The sequence below is a fragment of the Tremella mesenterica genome, assembly GCF_000271645.1.
Source record: "Tremella mesenterica DSM 1558 unplaced genomic scaffold TREMEscaffold_2, whole genome shotgun sequence".
NCBI lineage: Eukaryota > Fungi > Basidiomycota > Tremellomycetes > Tremellales > Tremellaceae > Tremella > Tremella mesenterica.
Genome location: NW_006711226.1, coordinates 685,263 through 701,816, shown reverse-complemented (window position 1 = coordinate 701,816; position 16,554 = coordinate 685,263). Strand labels below are relative to the sequence as shown.

Genomic DNA, 16,554 nt, shown 5'->3' with positions numbered 1-16,554 from the left:
GAAACCTGTGCAAGAGACAAGAAACAAAGATCAACAAGACATCTGACAAGAAGAGGAAGGACAACCAATTTGTCCTGTAGTCAGGCACATTGGCAGAGGAAACCAGGGGAAGGAGGGGGGGGAGGTTCATCCGATGGACCCCCTTTTCTCTTTCAGGTCCTTCACCACTTCTGTCGTCGTCGTCCTTCACCGCTGCAACCCCAGAGGGTTGTCATGGCCAAGGCAATCTAAGATATTGATGATTGGAGATGATGCGTATAGATAATCCTTCCTCTTGGGACAGAGTCTCACTCTAGCTGCTAACCTCCGGTATCCGTTAGCCGTTGAGCTCAATCTCTTCCCCACTTTACCCCACTTCCATATCGGGTAGTATCCGCCGTATCACAGTATCTCCTCCCCAAGGTCGGTCTCCCTATTCTCTGATCTTTGAACACGATTTCCTCACTTACTCAAGCTGAACCGTCTACGCCGCTTATACCACCGACTCAATATGTCTCAACCGGCTTGGAGACAGATACTTGAAAACCAACTAACAGAGAACCCAAAATATACCAGTCCGTCTTTCTTTCTTCTCGTCTTCACCTCCACCGCCCCACGGCTGGACGAAACGTAAAATGGTCAATGATCAATGAGTTGATTGGCAGCTTACGCACTGTCCACGCTATCACCGGAAGGACAACCAAAAGTACGATTTGTGGTACATCGTAGCAGTGCGTTCCCCTTTTCTTTACTACTCCATTTATGCAAGCATTCTCCACATAACTCATCCCTGGGATATCGGTACTGCCAATTGCTACCGTGAGAGAAAGACTGGTACCCCTTCACGCAGTCTTCTGGCTCTAGATACACAGAAGAATTGCATCTCATCTTGTTATTCAAAGCAGATCTAACATCCCAGTATCACCCTCTGGTCTATTGATACTTACCACCGACACCCGTATGCAAAAACCCGTTCATCTCGCATTAAACCATACGGTCGAAGCTGCTTGGTGGATCGAACCTTCCAATGTCCAATTCCGTATAACAGGTCAAGCTTATACTTTCCCACTTCCTTCTTCTTCCCCAACAGAAGTATCCAGCGCTTTGCAAGGTCTAGGTCTAAAAGACATCGAGGAATCTCAAGGGGAAGAAAAGGAGGAATGTACTTCGGAATGGTGGGAAAAGGAAAGAATTAGATTATGGGAAGAATCAATGAGTGGACATTTAAGAGCTAGTTTCGCAAGACCTAAACCTGGTAAATCTCTTGAACAAGTTGAACATCCTAGTGAATGGCCTGTCAGTCTACCTGGGAAAAGTGTGAGTATTCTTTACTCTTGATTATTCAAATTTCCGCTCGTTAATCTGTTGCTTTTGATATGAGTTAAATGGGAGATATAGAGGTATTGATAATCAGGAAGATCCGAAAGAAAAAGAACTTATACAACTCGCACTTACACATTTTGCTCTCATTGCTATACGTCCTACCGCAGTGGAATTTTTAGAACTCAAACCTATACCTAATCGTCGTACTCAATGGACTTTGCAATCAGATGGGACATGGGAGGAAAATAAGGTAGCTCCATGATCGTCTGGGTATCAGGTATCCTTCGTATCCGACTTGTCGTGTTCCCAATACCTTTTTTCTCAAGAAAGTCGTCCCTCATTCTACTTTTCTCATGGAGATCAAGTCATGTTTTATTGATCGGTTCAAGATACTCAGTTCAGGTATATTAATGTGAAGGGAATTAGTAGAACTAGTTCATACATAGCATGCAGAGATACAACCAAAGGTCTTGACAAATTTCCTTGCACTTAGTTTTCCTTAATATTACCCTCAACCTGTAGATGGTACATTCTAAGTATTCAATCATCCTCCGCTTCACCCAATTCGAACGCTTCACCAGCGACGATCCTCCCCCAACCCATCTTGGGATGTTCCGGAGTCGGCCGTGCTTCGGGAGTATTACGCAACAAAGGTCTAGCTTCTGGAACATTTGAATTCGAATGTGATTGTAAAACCGGCAAACGATCCATGTCAGGCATGGGGAATACTAATCCTAGAAGACGAGCGAAAAAGAGCCAACTTGCAAACCAAGCAAGAGTGATGACTGTCGTACTGAGAAAACAAGTCATTTGAGCTTCTAATTGTCCGACAGGGTCTATGGTGGGAGCAGCGGAAGCGGCAGGGTTGGCGCATGCTCTATTAGGGACAGAGGGAAGTAAGGTAAAGATGATTGCGGCGACTACATGTCAGTCAACTTATTCATTTGCTCGCTCCCCGTGCATTTTAAATAGTCAATGATCACTCACATGGCCAGAGAAGAAAGAGAAATCCAGCACAAGCCACTTCGAGAGCTCGATCTTGTCGATCGAATATTGATTTTGGATCTGTAGATTTGGTCGTTCGAGAATGTATTTTGAGACTGCATCATTGATCAGTTACAGAGATAGACATTATGAAGGGGAGATACGTACAAGACGATAGCGAATGCTGCACTGAAGATTCCGACGATGATTATGAAGATACTACTACCCACTGATCGTCAGCCATAAGCTCTGTATTTACGTTACAAAACTTTAAGGATATCTATGCGACATGGATTCCAACTCACCACTTTGACCATAAGCCATGACAAACCCAGCACATCCCACGACTACTATTGAACAGATTAGAAGAGGGACATAATTCCATACTCTCCCTTCTGCGAATTTATCCCTCTTCTTCGGCACTCCAGCTTCACCGGATGTACCATTTATATCAGACTCTGCTGATGGAGAATAAGGATTAGTCGGTTGAGGCAATCTCTGTGCCAAAGGGGTTGTAGGTGATTGAGTCCCATATGACATAGCTGGTGTTGAAGGATCTTTGAGTTTTGCTGAGCCAAGTTTTGGTGATTGTGGTGGAGAAGCAAGAGCCATTTCCCACATCACGAACACATCCGATTCAATAACATCCTTAGTTGCGATCTCTTCGGAGGGATCCATATTCGAATATTGTAGATAGTAATTCGGTGAAAGGGCGGTAGAGAGGATGACGAGTAATAAAGATAAAGTGGTCGAAGAGAGGAGATGAAGAAGGGCTAGGTCGAATGTTAATAAAGGACAATTGGGTAAAAACACTTCGGAAATCTCAAAGCTACATACTCCTTTTTCAAGGGTGAATGCTGAGAAAGCCATGGTTGCGGCTTATACATCAGCTATATCAACATGAAGGAAGGAAGGTGACGGACAAGTCCAACATATCCAAAGCATAGCCACTATGGTGAATTCTAGTCGATCCACGTATATTCTCCATGGTTTGGGTAGTAATACATTAGCAGCTCGTCTGGGAGTCAGTCTATGTGCTTCTGTATTCTTTCGATGTGAGAGAAACGTGGGCGAGTAGAAGATGGACGCAGAGTTGAATGAGATCATTTGGAAAGGAAAACACCAACAAAATGGAGACACCTCCTAAGCCACAAGAACCCAAGATGACGGTCAACCCTCTGATATCACCCGCCTGACCGCTATACATCTCAGCTCCTGCCAGTCAGTCAACATCAGAACATAAAAGGGAGAAACGCGCCTCCGGCACTTGGTGGAGCAGAAGAAGCAATTGCCACCGCTGAGAGAACACCGACGAGGATATGCAAAGCCCATCTTGATTGCGAGGCTGTGAACAGTGCCGAAGGCATGATTATGAGTGACAAGATACTATGACATGGATGCGCAGGTGTGTAAGCCGGGATGAAGGATTCTAGAAAGGCAGGAGGAAAAGGAGTTGTGTGACAAGTCTGGCCCGAAAAAGCCGCACTTGCTGCAAAGCTGCCCGTCAAACACGCAGCAGTAACAGTCAAACGTCAAATGATGGGTTCTCATGCATGGTTTTTGTCATTTCAAGTTTACAGTGACTCGATATAGTTCATGGTAGATCTGGGTATACTTCACGTGGATATGAGGGATGAAGAAGAGGATGCAAGATGCTCACTATTTGATGACCATATCACCATCTAAAGAAGTCGGGCCCCGGCGGCGATGAGCGATCGAACACACTGCCACTCTCTTTCTCTCTCGTCGACTTTTGCTTAGTAAGGAAGGATTTTTCTTTCCTTTTCAAACCACTACGAGTACTACTCTCTTTTCAATTCTCTCATCCTCCATCCCATTCATCAACTCCTTCTTCATGTCACTGCTTCAATATCGCTTCTACATATAGCTCCCACCCTTTGATATCAACCATCAACCTTGATTTGCCCTTTTCAGTCTATTGCGATCTTGACGACCTTGACTTGCATCGCTTGACAACGGAGCACGGTAACACAAACCACCCATCATGTCTACCCTCACCAACGACATCGGACCCAATGGTCTCTCACCTCAAATCACTCAGTCTATCCCTACGTACGATGCTGGTCCTTCACGTCAAGTCATCGATCCATCTATATCCGTGGATCTAACAGGCGAATCCGATGATGAAGATACACCACCCTCTATAACCAGGACGAATGCACGAGCCCCTTTTACACAGACAAACGGTTTTCTTCCTCCCATTCCATCACTAGATCATTCTACTTTTCCTTTTGCTTCTTCCTCATCACATACACTTGACTCTCCATATCAGCTTACCGCAGCGAATCTACCATCACCTGGGGAAGCAGTCAGAACAACTTCTTTTGAGCAAAGTTTTGCCCCCTCATTTTCGAACAGTCCCAGATTTCCAACTGCCCCTCTAAATCACTTTTCGCCCTCACTTGGATCTTTGGCCAATATGCCTCCTAACAACTTTCGCCATTCATCCTCTACATCTGCCTTGGGGAGCAGTCCCCGAGGTCCCCATCCCTTATCTACAAATGGTGTTCCCAGCCCTTCTTCGGGGAGAAGGATCGGAACGGTTGGCGCAAATTCTGCCAGCGCCATCGATCTCACTCGGACGAATATCCGTACTCCACCTCCCGTTCCTGATAAACGTCCACTGTGTATAGGTGCTATCATGTCGCGCGCTCTCATCTTTTACCCCACTCCCCCTATTTTCACTGGCAATCGCGCTCCTCAAGGCTCGCCCGAGCAGTGGGACGTCATCGATTATCTGGGAGCTGAACTCATAAAGGTCAAGCTCAAAGTGAGCTGTTCTCTTTCTAAGACTTCTCGGACAAGCTGACGCAATAGTATCGCAAGGCTGGAGCAGCGCCACGGAGGGATGAGGTTTGGACCTCTGTGACACGTGACGCGATACAAGTCATGACCCGTGAGTGCGGCTGGAGAGTTTTGGCGACTGGCTGACTCAAGCAGCGGGAATGACTTCATATCTTGGTGATCTTGATGCCTCACTCGCGGCAACTTTGATACCTCACATGGCCAAGGGAGTTCTTCGGTTAGAAGGTTTTGCTCAACGTTTACCACCGGGAGAGGTGAGCTGCTCAACTTGAGCGCACTCGATGTATCAGCTGACTTATCAGCATGTGTATGAAATGCGTCTGAGCGTCCTCCTTTTTACTCTTCCCGCAAATGTCAGATATCTTATCGATGCCTTGGCCAATCACGAATTATACCCCCTCGACCCAACGCCCCCTTACGATCCCCGGCGTCACTCCGGCAACCCTCCTTATCGAAATGGATATGGCAGTGGTGCCGAAGCAATGCGAATGTATCTCCTCGCTCAGAGTCGGCGTACTCAGTCATCTTACGGCCTCTCGCAAGGTTCACAGGATCGTGTGAGTCAGGTTGAAGTTCAGCGAAAACAGGTGGATGAAGTCTTCAAAAGTCTTGATAATGGTGCCGAGCTGGAACAATCTGATCCTGGTCCGTTCATAAAAACCGACCTCTTCCCGCATCAACGTATTGCTTTGACCTTTCTGCTGCAACGTGAGCAGGATTGGTCAGCTCTGAAACGGGCTCGGAAGTATGCCGATAAGGCTTTACACAAGAGCAAGTCAAAACGGGCGTCGAGCGTGGAAGTCGAGGATGCAGGGAGAAAAGGAAATTCAAATCACTCTCTCTGGGAACCGAAAGTCACTGAGAAGAGCAAGCATAAGGTATGGCGGAACAAGGTCACAGGGGATGAGATACGGACGCGTCGACCCAAAGAAGGGAAGGGCGCTATCTTGGCGGATGATATGGGTCTGGGTAAAACTCTTTCGATTGTTTCCCTCCTCGCAGCTACTCGCCAATCTGCCCAGAAGTGGGCCAAAACGGAGATGGACGACATTGATCCCGTGACTGATGAGGAAGATGGGGAGGAAGGTATCAAAGCTTCTGCAATCGGTACAAAGGTCTTCGGTATGCCTGATCTTGATCCGGAGGAGGAGTTGTCTTCCAAACCGAAGAAAAGAAAACGCAACGACGAAGCTAGTCGTTTGCTCGCAGCGCGTAGAGGAAAGATCGTCAAACGCGCCAAGGCTACGCTGCTAGTATGTCCCATGTCGACCATCACCAATTGGGAGGAACAAATCAAGGAGCACTGGAATGGCAAGGTGGAGATCTACGGCGGGCCCACTGGCCTCCCTCCTCAGCAGATGAAGTTGGACAAATGGATGGCCCCAAAGAAAGGCAAAGAGTCGGAAGAAGACGAACTGGACGAAGATTGGGACACTATTCGTGTATACGTTTACCATGGACCTGGAAGAACGGCTGATCCACATTTCCTTGCCGAATTTGATATCGTCATCACTACTTATCACACTTTAGCCGGTGAATTCTCGAAGCAAGGTGGGGAAGATGAATCGACACCGGGAGACACAGCTCAGAATAGCGGCGACGAAGAACCAGCCGAGATTTTCGGAGATACTTCCCTGAACCCACGGGCTGTATTTCCTGAAGTGGAAGCCGAGATCAAGGCGGTGGAAGTTGCGCAAGCTCTGCAAAAGAAGAAGAAAGGCAAATCCGCCAAATCCAGCAAGACCTCGACCCCCGGGGATCAACGAAGTCCTTTGCAGGCTATCGATTGGTTTCGTATCGTACTTGACGAAGCCCATTACATCAAATCGCCTGCCACTGTAGCATTCAAAGCTTCGTGCGCCCTCGAAGCCGACCGACGTATCTGTTTGACGGGTACGCCCATTCAGAACAAGATCGAAGATGTGTGGGCGTTGTTCAAATTCCTTCGACTTGGACCTGTAGATCAAAAAGAGTGTTTCACGAAATTCATCAGCAATCCCTGTAAATTTGGAGAACAAATCGGTGTTGCTCGATTACAATTAGTCATGCGATGTTGTACCTTACGACGGACCAAAGATTCCACGATGGAGAACGGAAAGAGGATACTAAATCTTCCTCCGAGAAAAGAAGTACAACTATGGCTGGATCTTGCGGAAGACGAACGGGCTGCATATGACGAGAGAGCCAATCGTATCAAACAAAAAGTCACGGAATTACGAGCGACGAATCAACTATCCAAGAATTTCGCCAATGTATTACAAGAGGTCCTGCGTTTAAGACAGATTTGCGACCATGTGGATCTTGCACGCTCAGGTGCGGTGGAGGAAGACTATGACGGCACAGTGATGGATTACACCCTTGCCGTGCAGGGCATCGAAAGATATGGTTTGACTCAAGCACGTGCTGTGTCGGTCGTATGTTTTCTCAAAGACGGAGCGGGAGCACAGTGTCTGGCGTGCGGATATGATTATGGAGATTATTTCCCATCGCTAGGTCTTGTCGGTGTGGAAGATCCTCAGACGGAGAAGGACAGAGTAAAGAAAATGCCTCATCGTCCTCTTCTCACCAAATGTCTGCATCTCTATTGTCAGCTCATCTTGATAATAATTGGCTCAGCTGATGTGTAGGTCCAAAATGTTTCAAAGCGAACGTTTACCCTGATTGGTCCAAACGGATGCGCGAGGCCCCCGCAAGGGAATGTCATCAATGTCGAGCGGCTTTGCGTCTATCAACAGACGTTTTAGAGGTTTCTCCACCTGGTTCTGAGAATACAGAAACTACAGATCAACCGAAGAAAGTGGTGAGGCAAAAATACGTTCGTCCTCCAGGTCAAAAACCTGATTTGAGTACGAAAATGAGATGGTTGTTACAGGAATTGATGGGACATTCCAAGAGGAATCCCAATTCACCGCATTATGATCCTTTTGCTTTGGACAGCGGGGACGTGGAGGAATTGGATGAAGAGGGGAAGCCTTTTGTCACGAAAAGTGTTGTATTTTCTCAGTGGACTACGATGTTGGATCGGTGAGTGAACTGAAATTTCTTCTTTGGTCTTACTCTTCCACATGTCATCATCGCCTGTCTCTCCCGATCAGCTTCACATCGTTTCACTGCTCTTCTTATTCGTCTCTGAAACAAGGTCGTCAGGATTCACGATTGCAAGGAATCAATGTCAAAAAAGTCGCATAAAGCTGACATGTAGTATTGGGGATATGCTGGATGAAGCCAACATTCGTTATGCCCGTTTGGACGGTACGATGACGAGAGAAGAACGTGCAAGGGCAACGGAGCAATTGCGCACCAATAAGAAAGTCGAGGTCTTGCTAGTTTCTACTCGTGCTGGTGGTGTCGGTTTGAATCTCACAGCGGCGTCAAGATGTTATCTCGTGGATCCATATTGGAACCCATCGGTTGAATCTCAAGCAATTGATCGTATCGTGAGTATCATGTCCTTCTTTCTTCTTCCTCAAGTCGTATCTCCCTTCGAACTTTCGCGACCCAACCTCCTCTGGCGAGCAATAGTGACCTGGCTTTTGGAAGATTATTAGTGCACTTGTCATCGACACCCACAGTCGAGGCCGTCTATACGTTATCAGACGCTAACATTCAGCACCGTATGGGTCAAACTCGTCCAGTGGTAGCGGTAAAACTCATGATTAACGATTCTATAGAAAAACGTCTTGACGAAATCCAAAAGAAGAAAGCGAATTTGGCTCAGTTGTCTTTGAAAAACATGTCGAGAAAAGAATTGATGGAGCAAAAAGCGGAAGAATTGGCTAGTTTGTTCAAGTGAGGTTGCGGTTTTTTTCTTGAAAGGTTTATCATCGTACTACATTTGAGGATTGAAAGCACGAAAACATGCATGGTGTCGGCACTTGATATATCACCAGAATGGGTTTGTTCAGATATGCACTGGATTTTCAAGTTCAAAAAGATAAGGCTAGGCTTGAATATAGAAGAATTAAGGAAGGGAGTGACTAATGGAGAATGTGATTATAGTTTAGCTCGTGAAGATTCTTGCTCGATGGCTTTTCGTAATGTTGGATCATGTGACATGGCCCAACGTATTCTCTCGGGCATGTTTCGTTGACCTGGGGCGAAGATGGGGAATGTGGGAGGACGGTCGTAGCCTATTTTGGCGGCGTGTATAAGTATGGCCCTGATATGAGTGTTCCGACAATTCACATCTTTTTGAGAGTCTCCTTGGTCGATCTGATCCTTGTACTTGAAACAACACACCTGATTATTGGCAGGATGTACACCAAGCTTTGTACTGTGACCAACACACCTGACTATTGGCAGGAAGTACACCAGACCTTGTACTCTAACCAGCAGACCTGGCTATTGAAAGGGGTAACAAAGAATAAGGATTCAATACGACTTGGAACAGTCGAGCGGAAGAGAAAAGAGTAGTAGAGTGGGTAGGATAGAGTGTGATAAGATAAGATTGAACAGAAAGGAGAAAAGAACAAGGATGGGTGGGTCATCATGAGATTTCACCGACATCAAGGAAAGAAACATACGAAGTCAGTCCATAAACAGGTTTGACCCTTCCCATTCCACCGTTCCCTGATCCCGACTCCGACTCCGATTCCGACATCGACCTGAATACTTTACCTTGTTTATTTTCCCTTCCTACATCACCCAAAAGTGTTGTTCCATCCAAATATCTCCCCTCTCTCCCAGTCAAAAACCTATGCATCCTTACTGTACCTTCACCCCATTGGACATCTCTAAATGCATAATAAGCTCCTTCTTTACCTCCTACTTGACCTGCTCCTTCTGCATATCTTACCAAAGGAGGAGGAGGTACGAGTTCTGGAGGAAGAGGATGGATCCTGTCTGAGATTCCAAGTGACCAATTGGGTATGAGAGAAGGACGATGAACTAAGAAAGCGGATAGTGGCATGGAGAATAAGTGTGTGACCTCTGATGGGTTAAGAATGGGTGAGATGGTGTTGTCCGTAACGAGAAGGACTACCCTGATTATGAGCTTTTATCCTTGTTCTTTCACAGATCCTTCGTGTCATCCGACCGGAGAATCTCTCCGCCAAGTAATGTCGGACATCCTTCCACCAAGACGACAGTGCTCAGTCAGGTCCGGTCATCAGATATCGATGTTCAGGACGAGCAATGGAAACTCAGAGAATAGGGGAAGGAGGAAAGTATGAGTTAACTCACGGTGTTACGACGAGAGCATTACCAGTGAGAAATTGATCAAGAAGACATATGAATCGAACTTTCTCACGATCCATTGGTAGACCAATCTCTGTTGTCAGTCATCATTTGATAGTCTGACAAATTAAGATCACCTCCTCATATGCCTCCCGACGCTGACTATCAGTGAGTACGAATATGGGTCAACAAGCAACTCACAGCTGTCTCTTCTTCGTCGGCATCAGTGGGATCGTGTTTACCCCCGGGAAGGGCAGTATCGGAAGCATAGGATCGTAGATCACCAGCACGTCTGTCCGGTCAGTATGCCTATATACCATGAATCGATGTAAAGCAGAAAACATTCAAACGGCATGGGTGTACATTAAGGCGAGAAGATATAATTTGAACAAATTGGGCATAGGATGGTTATTCATGTGATGAGAGTAAACCACTCACGTCGATAACAAAACGTAGAGATCGCCTAATCGTCCAACGAACAATCTATCAAGTCAATCATCACCCCTGCCCTGGCGGGTGAGATTATATATATAACAATGGACTCACACTATGGCGACAGAGGCTGTTCTGGACTTGGGTATGGCTATCGGATCTGGACGATGATAAAGTTGTAATCGGTGAATACATCTGAACGATCAGGTTTGAAAACAACGCGACACAATGTTTGAAGTAGCTTACTGGAGAGATTCCGCCTTGAGTGGGGGGAGTATAGAGATGAGGTTTGAAGATGACATTGCATTGTCTCTCGTTCATGTGGAGAAGACTTGATTGGATATGATTCAATGTCAGAAACATTGACGGAATACCGCACCCTCGGATCCTTGATTGCCTTCCCCGACATGTGCCCATGGAGCCCCACACTTCTACCCCGATCCACTCAAGATAGGACCGAATAAATCTAAGTACTCACCATATACTTGTCACCGACTTATTCCTCTTTCTTCCTCCCATACGTCATGCCCACTGCTCCCTTCTTTTACTCCTCCGACTCTTCTTCTGATGATGACGAATCTATATCCGACTCAGATGTGTCTATAAGCACTACCTTCATCGTCGGATCTTCCACCCCTCCTTCATCCCCTTCAGCTCCCCCATCTCGACCCCTATCACGCAAAGCTCAACGAGTCCGAACTGTCCTTCTACACGGTCTACTATGTATATTTGTCATCCTTCATCGTAATGAATCAGACTCCGAAATCAACTGGCCCCCTCATCCTAGAGGTATGTCAAAGTATAGAAAACGTCCTCGGCCTATTGGGGAATTAGAAACGATCAAAAAGCCTTGGTGTGAGATACAAAAGATTATCGATCATTTATCAGGAGCTGTGATACCTTCTCATCCTCGTGCCAGAACCGTCCTGGGTGAGTTCTTCATAAATCCTCATCTCCGAGAATGAACGAGTGAATGGAAGTACAAGAGCTGATCAGTAGGATTGTTGATCTGGTTTTGTGAACGAAGATTATTACCATTAACGAAAAAGAAAACATACATCAAATCTCTGAAGAAAGATGAAGCACGTTCAACACATGCATTCTTGGAGGTCATGTCGAATATTCCTTCTATCGTTCTAGACGTTGGGAAAGAAGTCAATACGGCCATCGAAGAAGTATCACTGTACGATGCTGATTATCGTCTTCTTGCACGATTAGCCATCTTCGCTCTGGCCGAACATTCAGTTGGGACTCTCAACCTTTCCTACTTATTGGATTTACCCCAATCCCCTCCGTTGACAGAGTATATCGACTTGTTCGGTAGATCAGCGGATGAAGTGACAAACTTGGTGATGAGCCATTGCGAACTTGAAAGTGAGTTTTCTTCCCCTTTTCCTTTTCCTTTCCCCTTCTCCTTCCATTTCAGTGTGCGTTAATTTCTTGCATGTCATTTCGCCCCATCTTACATTGAACGTTACTATCATCCGAGCTGATCATAACAGTAATGTACGACTGGGTTCCCTGGCCATTCCCCAAAGCCCACGCTGTTGATCTCACCCACAACCCTAAATTAACGATTATCCCTTTTTATCTCGCCTTCATCCCTCATTTTCAATACGTTCGACTCACACATCCATCAGGCTACGACATTTATGTTCTTCGTACCGAAAACAACCTAAGACTGAATGCTTCACCTTCAACACCTACATCACCCTCACAGGTATATGCTTTACCTAGATCCGAACTTCAGAAATTGCCTGCACCATCTCCAACCAGATCAAGGAAATCTTCCTCGAAGAAAAAACAAGAAATCGGAAGTTCGTCACTTGTTACGATTCTGATCAAGAAGGTATTGGATAATTTCGCTTGGTACAACAAATGGCTAGATGAAGGTATACCACCTCACTTGAGATCGATTCTGAACGAAAGTTACATATGTGAAAAGTGTGGGAGATTCTGTCGACCTGATTCACCACATTATAAGCAACCTTTGGAAGTCCCTATACTATGTAGAGCGAGCAAGCAGAAAGACGAAGTGATTCATGATAGCGACGTGAGGAAGAGAACGGTTTTCAAGCTTATTTTGGAGGGATGGTTTTGTGCCACTTGCAAGATTTTATTACGTGAGAGGACGAAACCACCTCCAGAACCACCAATGGGAGATGGGATACCACCGCCAATGCCGGTGTGGCCAGAACCTGAAAGTGAAGAGGAGGAGGAGCAGGGGGAGGAGGACCAAGAAGGACAACAAGGACAACAAGAAGACGAGGAGATCAACGTTGCCACCCCAGCGACAATTTGATAATGTTTTGAAGGTTTAGTGATGGTTCACCAACACGAAATGACTGGAATTGGTGTATAAATATTCATGATAACATGTTTCTTGTTGACAACAAATGTAGCAAACTAGTTTCCTGTATAACTTGATGTTTTATGTCTTATATGCTATATATGTAGATAGGTACCTAGATGTGATTGTTTTTATCCTCCTTTCCCTTTTCCTCTCGCCCTAACCTCCTTTTCGATGCGTGATATGGACTTCCTGTGATCTGATGGGATACAAATACAACACAACAACACAAAACAATCGGAAAAACAACATGAGTTGAACAACCGAAGATATTCAATGACTTCACAAAAGCTCAAGTCTCTTCCTTGATATCCCTCATCTCTCTCGTGGTGCCATCGCTAGTTGCCAAACTGCCTTTCCGTAAATACAACGTTTGTAAGATCGAAGGTGTCTCATGTTCTTCCATACCTATTGACCCCATCGGACCGACTTGTGAAGATGTAGGAGGGGCAGGAGAAGGAGCTTGTGAGACGATCGGACTGAGACGAGTGACCGTTTGATGAGGTGGACGGACGGCAGATCCTCTAGAACCGAGGAATCGGGAGCCAGTCAGGAAAGAACCTGTTTGGTTGGATTGATGTGTACCAGAGGGACTAAAATGACCTTTACGAACTCGTCGGCGGACGACACGTTTTGTACTGCTTCATCAATGCTTGTCCCCTGTCATGGTGCTTGATTCAATGTTGATTCAATGAGGAAGTAACAGGAAATAGATTTGAACAAGGGGTGTGACGGAGATATGATAGTAGAGACTCACTGCCACTCGACTAAACCATAGATGATAGCATCTAACATGCCTTGGGCAAAGATGAACCAACGTGATACTGCTCTAAGGGCAGTTGGGGGAGTACCTACAAAGTCGTCTTTTAACAATCAGCTCAAGTCTCATCTTTGAATAACAAAGTTAACTCACAGATGATACGGATGAGAGATACTGAGAACAAGAATACATACTATGACCATAAGCACTAATCTCTTTCGCTATCTGATAAGAATAGCAGATGAAGGAACAAATAACTCACAGCGAGAGGAAACCACAACATCAACAAAGCCGTTTTTCTATTCAGATAACTGGCCATTGATTCAGGTACAAACTCCACTATCTCTCCTTCGTCCTGAGCGACTCTTTCATCCCCTGTTCCTGGTGGTCGAGATTCTTGTAACATTCTCATCAAATCGAATTCATCCTCTTCTTCATCTTCCGCCCCACGTTGATTCTCGACATCTGTTGAATCTCTATCCGATAGACTGGGCTGGACGAATGGTGGTGGTTCTTGATGACCACCTGTCGTAGTTGTTGGAACAACGATTGGAGGTCCTGCCCCTGAAGAATCCTTTGATTCCACAGTGCCAGCCGTAGTCGTTGATAAAACGGACGGCCGACGTGTTTGAGGATCGTATGGTCCTGAGGGAGACTCGTTGTTCGCTAACGAAGGAAATGGGATTGCTGCAGAATGATCGAGGGATATAGGAGAGATTCCAGAGAGTTGTCGAGTACGAACTCCAAAGCTCGAAGCTATGCTAGCTGAAAGTTCTGCGGATCGTCTTCTTCGTGGATCGAGGAAAAGTAGTGGTTGGGAAGAGTGAAAGGATGAAGGTAATTGAGTGGGAGCATCATCGTCATCAGGAGCGAACTCGACGTGGATAGCGGTGGAAGTGACGGGGTCAAGACGATTAGGTTGAGATCGAGGAGAAGAAAACGCTGTAATGACAGATCGACCAGAAGAGAGAGAGTTCATACGTGTGACTTTAGTTCTAGGACTTGAAGATGATGCGATGGAAGATCGTTTTCTATATTCCTTTCCACTTAATCCGCGCCAATTTCCCCAAAGACTTGTGGTAGAAGATCGACCAGTTCCTGACGACCCACCATATCTCTGTCCGTCCACTTGGAAAACAGGTAATTCGACATGTTCCCACGGAGGGGTTTCACCACGGGCGACTTCACCAGAAGGGGCTCTGTCAGGAGTCATAGGTTGTGTAGTTGAACTTCGTCGTCTTGCTTGAATTTCTCCTACGTTCGGCGATTGGTCGGATTGTGGTGATTGTGGATCTGGTGTTTGTTTAGGTTCCACAATATGAATTGGGTGATTATTAGGATCGGAATGTTTTTTCCTGAGGAGGGACATGACACCTTTAGCAGGAGCCCGAAAAACGATATGTGACATATCGAAAGATCCTCCAGTAGGTGAATTCGTATATGGAGATCGGATTTTATCGGGTCGACGGAGGAAGACGAAGAGTCTAGAGTAGAAGAACGTCACACAGATGAAAACAAAACCTCTTGGGATAAATTGGATGAGTTCACCATAAAGACCGGAGTTTTGACCATAATAACAAATTCCGCCATTAGGAAAGTAACCATAAAGTTCGTAACCTAGTACCCCCACTGCTATGGCGATAATATATACTGATGAGTCAGTGTGCGCGTACTGCACACATGCAACATGTAACGACTTACCTGATATCCATATGTAGATCCAACGTTTTTCAATCAGAGAGGTGATGGAGTGTAAGGGCTATCATCATCAGTTTATACTACTTATGAGTGGGGTCATATGAGAAAGAACTCACGTAGATGAGTATCATATAGGTTGTAAACGCCAATAAAAGTGTACACATGTGTTCTATGCTGATAAGCTCAATCCCTTGAGTACGCGAAGATCAACATGGACTACACTGGAAAGGTCAAGTCAAAGGGGAACAAAGATGAAACCTACGTATCCAAAAGACGGTCGTTAACATGAATCCTAAACCATCACAAGTTGGTGTCCCATCTTTCAAACCTATGCTCATGTCTACCGCATTTCCTATGAGACCGACGATCCTGTAAATCAGCTGTTATCCTCCGATACTCCCCACGACTTGCGAACCGAGGAGACAAAATGACTCACCCAAGCATCAAATCCGACACAACCAAAGATTCTACAGCTCTTGTTCTTGTTGTTGTTGGTCTACCATGACATTCCAACCATAACATTGAAGAAAGGATACCCAAAGAACCGATGATCGTCAGGGACTGTTTTACCATCAACACATGTTTCCTTTCCCTTCTTCCATCACGTCATCCCCCTGTCTTCTCTTCATTCTCCCCAGAAGCGATATCAGATATACGTGAACTATTAAGAGAAAAAGGTTAAACTTACCAATATAGCGATGGAAACGGCGATAACATATCCATCACTTTCAACCGCACTCGTGGTATTGGCTATCCTAACACCATTATCTCCGTTTAACAAGGCGAGTGGCCAAGTCTCATTGACCAAAAATGTCATCTCCCTATTCGGTCTTTACAACTCATCGATATTTTTCATTCGGTTCCGTCTTCCTCCACTCTGTTGGAGATCTCTACGTCGGCTTGGATCACTCTGATACTCTGAACGGATTCTGATTCTTCAAATTCGATGCCGTTCAAAGATCGCACGCGTTGCTAAACCCTTAAAGAAGATGGGGGGATAGGTTAAAAGACCAGCCACAAAGATGAA

General features: G+C 45.7%; 6 protein-coding genes across 6 annotated transcripts; 3 read left to right on the top strand and 3 right to left on the bottom strand.

The window, feature by feature from the left end:
• Window positions 1–484: 484 nt before the first annotated feature.
• Window positions 485–1,317, top strand: TREMEDRAFT_27724 (uncharacterized protein; the record flags this gene model as incomplete). Its single annotated transcript, XM_007002322.1, has 3 exons — window positions 485–554; window positions 645–710; window positions 899–1,317. Coding segments are annotated over 3 exons (555 nt in total), but the record flags the coding sequence as incomplete, so codon positions are not given.
• Window positions 1,318–1,842: 525 nt separating this feature from the next.
• Window positions 1,843–3,653, bottom strand: TREMEDRAFT_67599 (uncharacterized protein; the record flags this gene model as incomplete). Its single annotated transcript, XM_007002916.1, has 7 exons — window positions 1,843–2,222; window positions 2,290–2,367; window positions 2,592–2,708; window positions 2,730–3,164; window positions 3,210–3,304; window positions 3,414–3,501; window positions 3,545–3,653. 7 exons carry the CDS (start codon window positions 3,651–3,653, stop codon window positions 1,843–1,845), a joined length of 1,302 nt encoding a protein of 433 aa, XP_007002978.1.
• Window positions 3,654–4,726: 1,073 nt separating this feature from the next.
• On the top strand, window positions 4,727–8,905 carry TREMEDRAFT_27733 (uncharacterized protein; the record flags this gene model as incomplete). The annotated part of the gene is made up of 7 exons (XM_007002323.1): window positions 4,727–5,077; window positions 5,125–5,203; window positions 5,248–5,366; window positions 5,415–7,698; window positions 7,740–8,136; window positions 8,315–8,549; window positions 8,723–8,905. 7 exons carry the CDS (start codon window positions 4,727–4,729, stop codon window positions 8,903–8,905), a joined length of 3,648 nt encoding a protein of 1,215 aa, XP_007002385.1.
• A 916-nt stretch (window positions 8,906–9,821) lies between these two features.
• TREMEDRAFT_71077 (uncharacterized protein) lies at window positions 9,822–11,051 on the bottom strand (the record flags this gene model as incomplete). The annotated part of the gene is made up of 7 exons (XM_007003000.1): window positions 10,966–11,051; window positions 10,834–10,914; window positions 10,726–10,770; window positions 10,489–10,579; window positions 10,425–10,445; window positions 10,294–10,379; window positions 9,822–10,094 (listed from the first exon to the last, which is right to left on the bottom strand). Coding segments are annotated over exons 1-7 (651 nt in total), but the record flags the coding sequence as incomplete, so codon positions are not given.
• Window positions 11,052–11,243: 192 nt separating this feature from the next.
• On the top strand, window positions 11,244–13,021 carry TREMEDRAFT_60087 (uncharacterized protein; the record flags this gene model as incomplete). The annotated part of the gene is made up of 3 exons (XM_007002644.1): window positions 11,244–11,649; window positions 11,719–12,093; window positions 12,222–13,021. The coding sequence occupies 3 exons, from the start codon at window positions 11,244–11,246 to the stop codon at window positions 13,019–13,021; spliced, it is 1,581 nt and encodes a 526-aa protein (XP_007002706.1).
• A 43-nt stretch (window positions 13,022–13,064) lies between these two features.
• On the bottom strand, window positions 13,065–16,344 carry TREMEDRAFT_73203 (uncharacterized protein; the record flags this gene model as incomplete). Its single annotated transcript, XM_007003021.1, has 9 exons — window positions 13,065–13,707; window positions 13,827–13,932; window positions 13,983–14,022; window positions 14,092–15,479; window positions 15,531–15,588; window positions 15,644–15,696; window positions 15,790–15,896; window positions 15,964–16,088; window positions 16,216–16,344. The coding sequence occupies 9 exons, from the start codon at window positions 16,342–16,344 to the stop codon at window positions 13,362–13,364; spliced, it is 2,352 nt and encodes a 783-aa protein (XP_007003083.1). The 3' UTR covers window positions 13,065–13,361.
• Between the last annotated feature and the right edge of the window lie 210 nt (window positions 16,345–16,554).